The sequence below is a fragment of the Colias philodice genome, chromosome 25 (assembly GCF_061535455.1).
Source record: "Colias philodice isolate Cphi_HAF_F1 chromosome 25, ilColPhil1 Martin Lab GWU primary, whole genome shotgun sequence".
Lineage (NCBI taxonomy): Eukaryota > Metazoa > Arthropoda > Insecta > Lepidoptera > Pieridae > Colias > Colias philodice.
The window spans coordinates 5,895,554-5,909,708 of NC_143110.1; the positions used below are offsets into that span (position 1 = coordinate 5,895,554).

The following is a 14,155-nucleotide window of genomic DNA, read 5'->3' on the forward strand; positions in this document are numbered from 1 at the left end:
CAATGTAGGCGCGGTGGGCCAATGGTGCGTAGAAATGACAATACCTTTTGATCTCGGTCAAAATATATAGGTCTTTATGATCAAAGAGTCTACTTGAACTGGACTGTTTAAAACGATTAAAATATCCATAATTTTCAGCATATCTGGTTCTACCTGCTTGGATATTACCACCCTTTAATATATTTCAGGCCACATTAAAAAAAATTCCTTTATATAATTCGATAGAGATATAAAAGTTGTTTTCTGTGAGTGTAGAAAAAGATCGATGTCTACTTTAGGACCCCTATAGCCAATAATAATAAACAATAGAGTAGCCTTCTTTTCCCTGTTCCTGCCCATACACGAAGTCCACTATGGATATAAATGGTATAAGTTAAGTTTTTCGTCACGGCCCGTCTGGAACTCGTTCTACAGGTCGAGACAGTCCTTCCACGGTGTGGTAAACATGTCCTTTGAATGACGTAATTGCAGGGCTGTAGGTTTTACTGATGTATCGCTTGTTTTGTTAATTATGATGGTTTGCCGTTGGAGTATGTTGAGAAAAAGTAAAACGTAGGGATAATAAGTATTCCTCGCTGTTAACCCCTGCCGCCGAAGCTGATCGGTGGCCACCGTTGGGTTTTAGTGGGTATGGCCTTTCGCGAGTCCCACATACCCCCTCACGCAGGAAAACTGCAGACGGGGATGCGTAAATGCATTTCCCAACGTTAAAAAAAGGGATAATAAGTATTAGAAGTTTTGTTTAGGTTACACGAAATGTGACATATTGTTTAGTTCTTGTCTGTTATACATTTCCTTGGATAAATTGCGTTTGCAGGGTTGTTAGATTTAATGATGTATCGCTTGTTTTGAAAAGTATGACAGTTTGGGTTGGTTGTAAAGATGTGAGCGTAGGTAGAGTGCGTTTCACGAAAGAGTTCCCCTGCCGTTATGTTGGCTTACCTGACTGTCAAAAACGAAAATATTTTTTTTTAATCAAAAATGACAGAGAAAATATTCTCCTTTCTAGGCAGCCGACCCCGTAAGATACGGGATAAGGCTAGGGAGAAAGGAGAATATTTTCTCTGTCATTTTTTATTAAAAAAAATATTTTCGTTTTTGACAGTCAGGTATGCCAACATAACGGCAGGGGAACTCTTTCGTGAAACGCACTCTAGTAGCAGTTTCACATTTCGACAGTTCGTATGTTCGTACGTTATCATCCTCGTAGGAATCTGGATATCTCGAGATGTAGGATGTAAGGAGAAATATTGTCAAACTATTAAGAGACTACAGGCCCGTGTTGAAAAAAAATATGGGTCATTTAAACCACCAGGAGACTTATCTAGAACGATATAAGAGCATAATAAAAAGTAAAACAACTAAAACCCAACTACGACAAAAAACGACGCTGAAAAAGTATAAAACAAGATTTTCAGAATTCCACTATGTAGAGATAAATTTTCATGTTTGGAAAGGCGTAGTCACACGTTACATATATCTACCGTAGCACTTTGACAACGTGTGACTACGCCTTTCCAAACATGAAAATTTATCTCTACATACAGGTAAATTAGCTTGGAGAAATTTTTGCATATGTAGTGGTGTGTATATTACTCAGATCTTAGAGCGCGTTTCCACTATATCGTTCTGGCCTATACAAAAATGTTTCGATATCCTAACATTACTATTTAATTTTATACTTATTCCTAGCAACACTTTTGTTTTCAATAAAAACAAGTTTTTATTTGAAAGAAAATGGTTTTGACTTTATAAAAAAAAATATATCATTCAATTTTTCGTCCTTGAGCAAACGACAAGGCGACTACCGTGAAACAATAAAATATCGTGTCCATAATAATTTGTTTCATAATTAATATTTGACCATAATAATTACGAAACAAAACAAATAAATAAATCGTCACTTGATAGTGGAAAGTGGAAACACGCACAAAACCAGAATAAACCAGTTTACGCTGTCCGCAGGTGCCACGTGCAGTCGTTTGGTAGCGTTAGAACATAAAGCACATTTCATTCAAAAATTATAATTATTATGTACGTAGTTTAATTGATAAATTTTGTATTTGTTGATTGTTGTTATTATTTGTTATTATTGTTATAATATTTGTTGAAGTGAATTACATGTCCCGCAGCCGGAGGCCCCAAATGAAAACTCAGATGTACTTAAAAACTACATTTAATAGCTAAAATGAGACTTTTACACCCATGTCTGCACGATGCAGACCGGAGTTAAAGAATGAATTTATACAGTTTAATAATTATAAAGACGTAAGCTTGGATGCTAACTAAGGGAAATCGCATCCACATTCTATTCCCGTGCGAACGGCGTATTTAGCAGTTTTGTATGAAGGCAGGGCCATAACTAGTGTTTAATTTGTGTGTAAGTGTTGTAACTTTATATTGTTAATTCAATATGGCTCCAGTGTTAAAACATGGTCGAGGCAAGCCTTTGACTTCTCAAACTAAAGAATTAAACTTTAAATGTCGTTTCTTTTTCAGGTTAGTAAATTTTTCATTTTAGTAACATTGTTAATGTAAAAGTTATATGTATGTTAAATGTGCAAATATTAAAATAAAGTCTCATCTTTTTCAGAGGAGAAACACATATAGTTTAATTTAAAATCCCTTATATATACAGGGTTACTTGTAAAAGACCGGCAACCTCGCAGGACAAGATAGCTAACATGATAAGTAACAACATTTGTTCTACGACTTTTGATAATTTGTTAGATTTTATTTTCATACAAAAATAAATATTCATTTAATTTTCCGTCTGAATATTATAAACTCTACGCCTCCCAAAAATTACGTAAACAAAAAGCGAACGAGAGGGGGAAGGGGGCGTCGCGTCGTCCATCCTATAATTAATAGAACATAGACTTACAAATGTAAGGAGAGTACAATAAAAGTTTAAAAAATCATTTAAAAATAATTTATTGCGTTATGCCAAAAGTCGTAGAACAAATGTTGTTACTTATGATGTTAGCTATCTTGTCCTGCGAGGTTGCTGGTGTTTTACAAGTAACCCTGTATAAAATAAAAACTAAAAATAAAATGTTGTTTTATTTTATTTGCTGACCATACACTACTACAAACGCAAAAATTTCTCCAAGCTAATTTACCTGTAGTGGAATTCTGAAAATCTTGTTTTATACTTTTTCAGCGTCGTTTTTTGTCGTAGTTGGGTTTTAGTTGTTTTACTTTTTATTATTTGTACTATTTTGGTGTTAAAGTGTATTTTTGGCGCATAATATTGACAAAAGTTAAATTGATGAACTAATAAAGAAGCTAGGAACGAAAAGATGTGAATTATATGCAATCAGCCCATGAATACAGGTAAAGTCACAAGCAAATGCTAGTAATATATATATATATATTCAAAATGTGCAAGTAAAAATCTTTCAAATGATACCAAACACGGCATATTTATCTTAACTTTATTTTTTTACTCTGTATGTTTTGTCCGCTAGAGGGCGCCACATTAGATTTTGTGAAACCCCATATAGCCTATAACCAGCGGACAATTAAGACGCTTCTAATGATATGTCATTTGTCGAATTCTGATAAGTAGTTTAGAAGTTACGAGGGAACAGATGAACATACATACATACATACATACATACATACATACATACATACATACATACATACATACATACATACATAAATACATACATAGCCTGTCAAAATCATAACCCTCCTTTTGCTTTGCCGTAGTCGGGTAATAAAATAATAAGATTCAGCACATTGCCGTCACTTGTAAGCTGTCCAACTGAGTGCAGACGAGAATTCGAAAGTACAGGTAGACTCGGTAAATTTTGGTCACATATTTTTGTACGGCATTCTTTACCATATCGTTCTAGATAGGTCTCCTGGTGGTTCAAATGACCCATAATTTATTTCAACACGGGCCTGTAGTCTAAGAGTATTGTAGTCAATTAAGATTATGATATCTTCATCAAGCACGATCACTATCTAGTAACTCGGAAGCAAGTTGACGGATTGGGTCATTACCTCTCCGCTGAACGGCTGTCAATCTACGCCATACCGTCGTAACGTGCGCGCGCGCAGTCACTCGCTAGTGTTGAGATGAAAATCGATTTTATTGGATTTGATGTTATTGTGATTGTTACGGTGCAGTGATATTGTGGATTTTTTTGTGTAAGTTGGCTTTTTTGTAGGGTATGGATGAGTGGAGTGTGTTGTAGCTTGTAGACTTTATGTGAAATGTTTGTACTGAAGTGAAAATTGCATAAAAACTATTATAACGTTATATATAAAGGGTCGATGTATATGTGGCTATACGTAGGAAATACGATTGTATTGAATAGTCTATAAAATCTACATCAATAGGGTTGTGACGAATAAATATTTTATTTTTACTTTTAGTGTCACGTGTTATAACAATAGCGATACTTGAATAATCTAACTAAGCCTTATCTATTGGAATATAATTCGTATTTATTACCCGTACAAATTAAGTTTTCATTCATAAATTTAAGATTTGAGGTGCATACGTGAGGTCTTTTATAGGTACGTCAATCACGTACGCACTAAAAACTATAATTTTCAAAAAGTCCCTCACTATGACTAATACAACTTACGTTTACGATAATTCCTCGTGCGAATTTATAAGGTAATACAATTTACCTGTACTTCTAGTTAAATTAATAAGGTAACTAGCTGTGCTCCGTGGTTTTACCCGCAGTGCTCCACTCCTGTTGGTCTTAGCCTATAGCCTTCCTCGATGACTGGGCTATCTAACACCGAAAGATTTTTTTAAATCGGTTCAGTAGTTCCTGAGATTAGCACGTTCAAACAAACAAACAAACTCTTCAGCTTTATCATATTAGTATAGATACAATTTACCGGTACTTCTAGTTAACAAATTACCAATAAGTACAGTTTTGCTGATCGTTCTTTATTTCGTCATAAACACTTGAAGAAAACACGAACATTGTTCATTACTTGGAATCTCGTTTCCTTAATTGCAACATGATCGTTAATGTACTATATTGATTAGTTCTTTAAAATGGGTATTTATTAATTTGTTTTTAAAGGTTTCGTACACATTTCTAGTTGTTCAAATGAGTCATACCTGGTGGTTAATGTACCCTCATAGGAATCCCGTATCCCAGCAGTAGGAACGTTATGTGCTGATGATGATGCATTGCTATTGACAAAAATAAGAGGAACGTATGGAAAAATTGCATTACTCTGGATAGTCAGAAGAAAGAATAGGGATAGTCTGTAGTGATATTCAATGCTTTTTATAACGTTTTGCTATAATTTGTTAAAATTTCTAAATTGATGATGAAACAAAGCAGAAAGTTGCTTTATCTGGGATCATTGGTAATGTGAGATCTATAAAATTACCATATTTTAAAAACAGTTTAATATCGGAAAGATTTCATTGGAATTTTTTTGCTTAAATTAACTATTAGTTATAATAACCGTGATTTGGAGAGTTTTCTTTAAGGCCTAATGTTTATTCTACGCAAGTAGGTGAGTTACGATTTACGATGCTATTGTGAAAATGGCAGGAAAAATTTCCCAATTTTCTTTCGATTTTTCTCACTTAGAGGTATATAGGCGTTTTGTCATATTTCAATTTATGTAAATTTATGCGCTAATATATCCAACCAAACAAACCAAAGTTTTCTTATAGATTTGTTTTTGTGGTAATGACAAGCAAGCCTTTCGTTAAATTAACATATTATGTTAACATTTTATTTGAGAAAGGGTAAATGTCATAAAAATACGTTCTAAAATCATTAGCTCAGCTCTATTGTTATTTTTATTGTATTTTTTTCCATCTACGTCTTAACTCAATAAAACGACTCTTTTGCAACCAAGTTTCCATGGCACAAAATTTCAATTGTCACCGTTGTATTGAAGAAAAGCGTAAAACCGGCGCAGGCGCAACAACAGATGTGCAACCGAGGCTGACCAGTTGACCCGGACGGTTGACCCAGAATCACTATGATTTACTTATTAGTGCAATGCCATTTTAAATGGTCGCTAATCGATCTATAATTGCCGTAATTATGACTTGTTATTGGGATTGTTTATGTTTTTGAAATGAAACTTTGTTAGGCCCGTTGAGAGTAAAATTATGGATATACCGTCACGTCAATAAGGCGACGATTTTGATATATTTGATTTTTGTCAAAGAAGTTTCACTTCTGTCATGTGTGCTCGGCAGACACGCTTTTTTTTATTTATAGTATAAAAAATGCAGTTACCTCTGTAGTACCTGTATAGTTTCTCCGTTGCGAAATGTCTATGGAAAACTGTTAAAGTTGACAGATAGGTGTTATAAGCTTGATATAGGTATAGGTACGGTGTGAAGCATAGAAATCTAAATAACAAGACACTAGAAGTCGTAAGCGTGCGTGACCTTGTCGCCACTCAGGTGACTTTCACAACACCAGCGTGTTCGTCACTGTTCAGTTGCTCTGGAGACGTATGTGTATAAACATGGTGTGTTTCAGCATATCCCATTGCGGAAATTCTTCCACAAGTTGTAATTATACTAATAAAGGAAGAATATTTCATCGGTAAATATTTCTTTTTTAGAAATAATGCCGTTTTTCCTTAAAATTATAGAATATTTACAAGTATTACGAGTGTCACCATAGTAATCGAAATAACAATGAATGACACAGTCTACCATTCTTATTATCACGCTTAACACAAATTTCAACCTTATTTCTATGAGTTTATGTTCAAAGTTATATCTATTGAAAATTGACAACTTCTGTTGTAGAAAAGTCGAATTTTTTCGTATTGGAACAAAAAGAAACAAAACGTCTCATATACTTAGGGATGTTATTCTAAAATAAACCGTAAATTCGTGCGTTAGGATACATATTAAAAAGCTTAATTTAATATTTAAGTTAGTTTTCACTAAAATCAAGCTGTCCAATAAAAGGCATAGTTTACTTGTGTGTACTGTTTAGCTATCGGTTTAAATGTGTTGATTTTGGCGACAGCGGTTTTCATATGAATTATGACATTATAGCACTTCTATGTGTCTTGTTATTTAGATTTCTATGGTGTGAAGAGTAGGTGAACATGTACTTAGGTGAATAGAAAATATAATGAGATGTTCAACTAGGCAGAACGATAAATATAAATTGGAATAATTCGTCTGCAATAACTACGAAGAGTTTTCAAATAACATAATTTGAACTAAAACCTGTCAACTAACTCGTGTCTTATAAATTTTGTTTAGAAAAAATGTTATCCTATTTGTAAATTAAGAAAGGACAACATCAGTCAAAACTTTTCTTTATCAATAGGTGGATAATTTTTATACATATGCAGAAGATACTTCACAAGACACATAAGACACATCAAAAACACCACATTAATATTTCCTATCATGCAAAACATAAATATTCATAAGACAATAAAATTTTACACACAAACGCACTCACGCCGTTAGCGCCCCGACACGAATCCTGCGCATTGACCTTTCGCACTAAACTTTTTGCAATTTCCAGACAAACCGAAACCTGTCCAACAAAAGACGCCCACAAAGAGCACGGAAAGTTCTAGAAGAAATTCGAATTCCAATTCCAAAGACAGTCTTGCTGAAGACAATATCAGTCAGAGTTCCTTTGGAGGAGGCATAAAGGGGAAGCTGGCTGCGCTATTCAATAAGGAGCAAACGATAAGCGAGACGACAATAGCGAATAAGTTTAAGCAGGAAAGGGAGAAGGAGATGGAGATGCTGCAGAACAGATTCCATTATAAGGTGAGGATCTTTTTAATATATACCATTATGTTATTGTAATAAGAGCTATAATTGAAGACGCTTTTCTGTCGTGGTATTGTCTAGTTTTCTTTCTATTTTAATCGCGCTTGACAAAAGCATGATTTTATGCGTAATCCAACAGAGATATCTTAGATTCCATCTGCAATAGAATAATAAAGGATTTTGTAATGCATACAAATCTGATGGTCTACTTTCTAGTCAACAAAGTCGATCAGACGTGAAATGTATCTAATTCTTTGAATGAACCCTACAGCGGAAATGGATAAATCCACGATCAATAGAACAATAATCAATAGCACCGATTTGGTCCATTGTTCTTAGGACAGAGTAAATCGTAGTACTTAGGTATTTTAATTAAACTCAAACATAAATTTTTTTCAACTCGATCATTTTAGGAGCCCATTTAAATTGTCCTTATCCATAATGAAATTTTATTTCATCGAATTGTTAAAGAAATAATATTGAATTTAATCAAAATATCCTTTAATATTTTTTTCCATAAACCTCAAAATTTTCTAAATTATATTTGCAAATGAGTTCCATTTTTTCTAATTAACTGCCATCCACTATTTTGGAATGTCGTTTCTAGAGAGAAGAATCGACAAGCAACTTTAAAGATATGTATCTTTATGTTTTAAACGATAATCTTTGATATGTCTGTTATGTTGGCTTACGAAAGTGTGTTAATTCCGGGTTACACAGCTAAGCAGAACTGACGAACTTAGATTTTGCCAAAGCACTGATTCATACAATATGACTTGCAAAATGATTCACCGAAAAATACACCATCACCTAACAGTCAAGTGTAGTCAAAATAAGGTAGAAAAATACCGCAGCATGTTGAAATGAGGTCTAAGGTCTTCCTTTATCGTTTCCTTGGGATAATTCAACGGTATTTATCCCTGCTACTATTTGCGGTTGCCATATTGTAATACACTAGCAGCATGAATTGAAGTAGCAGGTGGTGCCATCTGCTTTTAAAGTATTACAATTACGATACTTTCAATGTATGGATAAACACGTAGCTGTATAGAGGTTTCTACCACTTTCTAGATATCTTTCTATTCAGAGGAATCGAATCTACAGAAGATAATCAATTCAATCCTAGGGAAGGAACAGGTCCCTTTAATACAGGTTATACCTAGTAAGGGGGCCTGGCCCAGTAGACAAAGTAACAACTACAAAACGATAACGAAGTTAGAAATCGCAAAAATGTATGGGATTGACATACGCCGCGTTAGATCACGTGGTCTATCTAATGTCAATCCCATACATTTTTGCGATTTCTAACTTCGTTATCGTTTTGTAATTGTTACTTTGTCTAAGGCCCCTGAACCCCAATCTATTGTAATTTAATGTATGAATTCAAATAAAGATTTTATTTATTTGTTTATTTATTTATAACTAATGTTAATAGCTACTTAAAATCATTGAAAATCGTTACTATAGTACCAGACGTTGCATGACCTAAATACTTAAATAAAATAAAAAAAAAAAAATTAAAATTTGGTTGTCTGGACGAAAAATGGAAATGGCTAATCTCAATCTATACATATCTTAATGGAATCACATTATATGACTGCATGCACACTGCTGCTATGCTGCACTATAAAAATCGAATAAAATTTATTTATATGTGTACTTAATTAATTTAAGAAGTGACTTTAACTGCAATGTCCCTACAATATGGACAATGCAGTACCTACACTTCTAGGATACGTTGTAGTCAACCGTTGTCCCACGTTTTGTAGGTAATTTGTTCCATGCAAGTAAAATGCATAATTGTACAGCACCAACTATACCTTGGCTTTAAAAAATACTATTAATATTGGACATTATTTTTCTTTCTACATAGTAACTAATAGTATGACCATGACCGAATCCGACTTAAATGCGACTCATAGATAAATCATGTTGCTTTGCCGATAAGTAATACAGGTTTGCGAATATTAAATATAATCAGCTAACATTGAGACTTGTTTAAACGGTTTATTGAATCTGTCGATCATTATAGGTATTTCCAATGAGATGAGTATTTCGTTTTAAATATGCAAATGCTGGCAGGTAGAATGTTTTAGCCACATAATATTGTTATTAAAACATCTGTTATCTGTAACTGTATTCTTGCAAATAAATATAATTTCAATTTGAATTTGTAATGTTGTATTGTCATCATATAACTAGCTGGAACCCACGGCGTCATTCGCGTGGTAGCGGTTTAGAGGGTCCAATATACTAATCCAGACTATATTGTACCAAATTTCATACAGATCCGATCAACTGTTTCCGCGTAAAAGCCTAACAAACATAAATCTATGCATTCTTACCACCTTTCGCGTTTATATTGGTAGGATATACAAGACACGCAATACATATTGATATTTCAATGAAAAAGTTAATTTGGTTTAGTGCTAAAAATAAGATTCATCCGTATATTCAAAATGCAAGTCTTCTACAGCGATTTACTTACACGTCGAAACAAATAACTATAAATAGAGCTAGTTATTCCTTTTGTATTTGTTCGCACGTTTCCAAGACTCGATGCAAGTGTTGTGTTTTGTTTTCTGCAGAAAGCACGTTCCTTTGTAGATAAAATTTGTAGGTACGATGTTTTAAGAATCAACATGCTGAATATGTACTTATTTGAATGGTATTGTTTTATTGCTCAGTTTAAAATGTTGATACAGTTTTCGCAGGAAGCGCACGTTTTATGTGTCGTTTAGGTTGCGAAAACTAATGTAATCGATACTTAATATTATAAAGCTGAAGAGTTTGTTTGTTTGTTTGAACGCGCTAATCTCAGGAACTACTTGTCCGATTTGAAAAATTCTTTCGGTGTTAGATAGCCCAATCATCGAGGCTATATATCATCACGCTAAAACCAACAGGAGCGGAGCCGCGGAGCGCAGCTAGTTGTGAAATATAGCTCAGGTTGTGCTTTTTAGCTCATAGAGATATATTTATAATGTTCTACATTCGAGATTTCTTAAGGACAGTTTAACAAAATATAGTTGTGGGTACTTACTTATTCTAAAGATATCTTAGATAGTTTTTATTGTTAATTTTTATAAGTTACGTTCTATTTTTTTATCAAATTTAATCCTGATCAAAGATACAGGTACTAAATTGTATCAAATTCGATTTATTCGTTACATTTAAGTACAATCAACATGAGATTTCTATCCATATAAGTTAACACCAGCAGTTGTAACAAATACAACATTCAGGTCAATTACACTTCACACATATGTTCCGATTTGTTCATTAGAACTCGTTAATTTTATGCCGTCCTTATAACAGTTCTTGTGACTAGACGTTTCCAGTTTCCATAAGGTTAGGTCGCATGATGTAACCACAGAATGAAGAAAAGCCTAGTAGTATTGCACCTTTGATTCCGTAGTAAGAGACAACGTTGATCTTGTAGTTAGAGCCAAAGACATCTAGACAATGTCGCGGTAATCACAATTCAATAATCCTTACTATTACTTGATGCGAAAGTAATTCTATGTGTCTGTCTCTTCTTCACGCTTAAAACACATAACCGATTTTGATGAGATTTGCTACAACGATAGAGTAGGACGTGGAAAGAACATATGATATATTTTGTTCCGGAAATCTCACGGGAACGGGAACTACACGGGGTTTTCTTTGATAACGCAAACAAAGCCGCGCGCGAGGTATGGAGCGAGCGCAATCATATCGCTTCATTTAGTTTGAAGATATACTAAAGCCGCGTATAAATTAAGCGCGGCAAACCATCGAACATAGGCGCGCGCGGCGGCCGCGCACTATTTAGACGGGATTGCCGCGCGCGGCGACCCGAACATTGCCGCGCTCGAACGTGCCGCGGGGCGATCCGCTCACTGTCGGTTTTTGAGACCGCATCAAAGGAACTTCAGGCGTTCGCTCGCGCGCCGTGTGGACGGTTTGTAGTTTTGGTGATTCGGCTCGCGCGGCGTATACGTAAAAATGGACAACGAAAAGTGCCGTTTACTAATACAATTGTATGGCGCTAATGAATTTTTATAGAACAGCAAATCCTCCCAATACCACAATAAATCGCTGAGGTATGATGCGTGGGTAGAAATCAGTAAGAAAATGGATATACCTATTCCTGACTTGAAAAAGAAAATTCTACACTTTTGGCATCCTACAGAAGAGATGTTCGTGATGGATCGCCTGCCGCGCGCGGCAACTACGTTCAACTTAAAATATATCTACATATTGGCTCGCGCAGCAAATGAACGTCAACTCTGGTCGAACATTGGCTCGCGCGGCTGCCGCGCTTAATTTATACGCACCTTAACTCATTCCACATTACACATCCTCGCACATTATTGGTGGAAACGCACCCTTAGACTGTGATGTAACTATAGCATAATGTAGACGCTAATTTGTGGAGCAAGCACTCTCTCATGAAGATATCTCGGTTACGTAATACGTTATGCGCTATGGGAATCTATTGTTAGAGAAATTAACGTTTATTAGTTGATACTTGTTGAAACAGAAAATGATTGTGTCAATTGCGTATTGATACGTAACTCTGCGAATTGCGATATCACTTTATAGGGGAGAAAGTTAAATAAAAAATACAAATTCAATGTTTCAGGTGTTTTTAGTCTAATAGGTCTGTAAAGTTGTTCATCTAGATAAACATAATGTTTGATTGGTTAGTCGGATAGCTACTTAACACAATAAGATATAGACATTGAAGCATGTCTAATACTATCATATTTTTACATGTTTAATATAAATTAGAAAGATCTCTGTCTGTTCTTATTACCACTACGATAGCCCATCTCATTATTTACATATTTTTTGTTAACAAACAAGAGCCAACAAAGATTAACAACAAACGCAAAATTGATATATGGCATAAAATATTCTCAATGTAATATCTTCTTTCAGGCCCCGCCACCACCAAAACCACAAGACAATGACTCAGACGACGATCACAGTGAAAACGACCCGTCAGAGAAAGCGCCCCTCATGGGGAGTACCACAAGTCTAGCGCAGAGGAAACCTGAAATAATATCAAACGTACCTAAAACTAACGTGGAAGTGCCAGAGGAGAGAATTAAGGAGGAAGATAAAAATGTTGCAGCGCAACCTATTAAACGGAGAAGTGAGTATTTAATCTGATGTTTTAAACTAGGTATTTGTATTCCTTGGTTAAAATTTATTCGTCGAATGAAGTATTATGGGCTACCTACACAATGGGCAGCGTTGGGCGAGTAGAGGCAACCACGATAGTGTAGAGGGCCTAAATGTCTATGATCGGCCGACATTGTAGATGTTATTCATAATCGCTGTAATGTGGGCAAATATCGACGATAATTTGTTGGGCCAACGCTGCCCATTGTGAAGAGCGCTCGTCATATTTTTACATTGGACGGATAAGTTTTAACCAGCTATGGAAAAATCGTCTCTAAATTGAGTTCATTTAAATGCATATTATACTGGAAGCAGAATACAAAATGGCAAACCGTAGAACATTTGTTAAATTATTATTAATCTATATAAATGATATTAAGATTGGAAATAAAAGATTGCAGTAGTATATCATTAATTGCTTATTTGATTAATCTGCTTCCGGTTTAAAGTAACAATTAGGCACAATAGGGTAAACTATGAAAATAGTGACATAGTTATTACAAAACAATCGTCGAAAAATCTGCTTTATTAGTAACAAAAGCCCATTATTTCATGTCAAACAATAGTTTGTCATTGTCATAAATCATAATCATAACAAGCGTTGTTCATGTTGTTCCTAACCGTTCGTAATCCACGCATAATTGGGTTTGCGTAATCACCATGACTCTGTTTGGTTTACAATATCAATATTGTGTTCTAGTTTTTCATGCATGGAAAATATTAATAAAGCATTTGACTAAAAATGTCATATTACGTTCAAGATTTTAATGGAATGCTAGGCAATTACATATATCAAACAACGCATTGTAATAATATTCTTGTCTTTCTCTGGTTTAAGTCTCAGAATTTAAATATGTATAACTTTCATATAGAGAGATTGATTAATTTCCAAATATCTAGATGTAAAACTTTTCAATAATAAGTAACATTTCTTGACTTTAGTCAGAGGTGTTAAAAATTGTTTCGAACTAGGTGCGCACCGCGGTTTAAACCGCGTGGATCCGCTCCTGTTGGTCTTAGCGTGACGATATAGCCTTCCTCGATAAATGGGCTATCTAAAACCGAAAAAATTTTCAAATCGGACCAGTAGTGCCTTTATAATATTAGTGTAGATATAGCTGCCATTTCTTATCACTAACCACATCAATCTTGCATGATGTCTTCAAATCAATATAAAAGTCAATCAAATGGATCCGATCCATCAATATAGAGCGCTAA

At 34.6% G+C, this 14,155-nt stretch overlaps 1 protein-coding gene across 5 annotated transcripts in view; it reads left to right on the plus strand.

Annotated features, from left to right (window-relative positions):
* LOC149477420 (anillin-like) overlaps window positions 1-14,155 on the plus strand; it is a 73,495-nt gene that overhangs the window by 44,458 nt on the left and 14,882 nt on the right. For all 5 annotated transcript variants that reach the window (XM_089710695.1, XM_089710697.1, XM_089710696.1 and 2 more), the window contains exons 8-9: window positions 7,509-7,762; window positions 12,692-12,908. In XM_089710695.1, coding sequence (XP_089566821.1) covers window positions 7,509-7,762; window positions 12,692-12,908 — 471 coding nt within the window. The remainder of the gene's footprint in view (window positions 1-7,508; window positions 7,763-12,691; window positions 12,909-14,155) is intronic.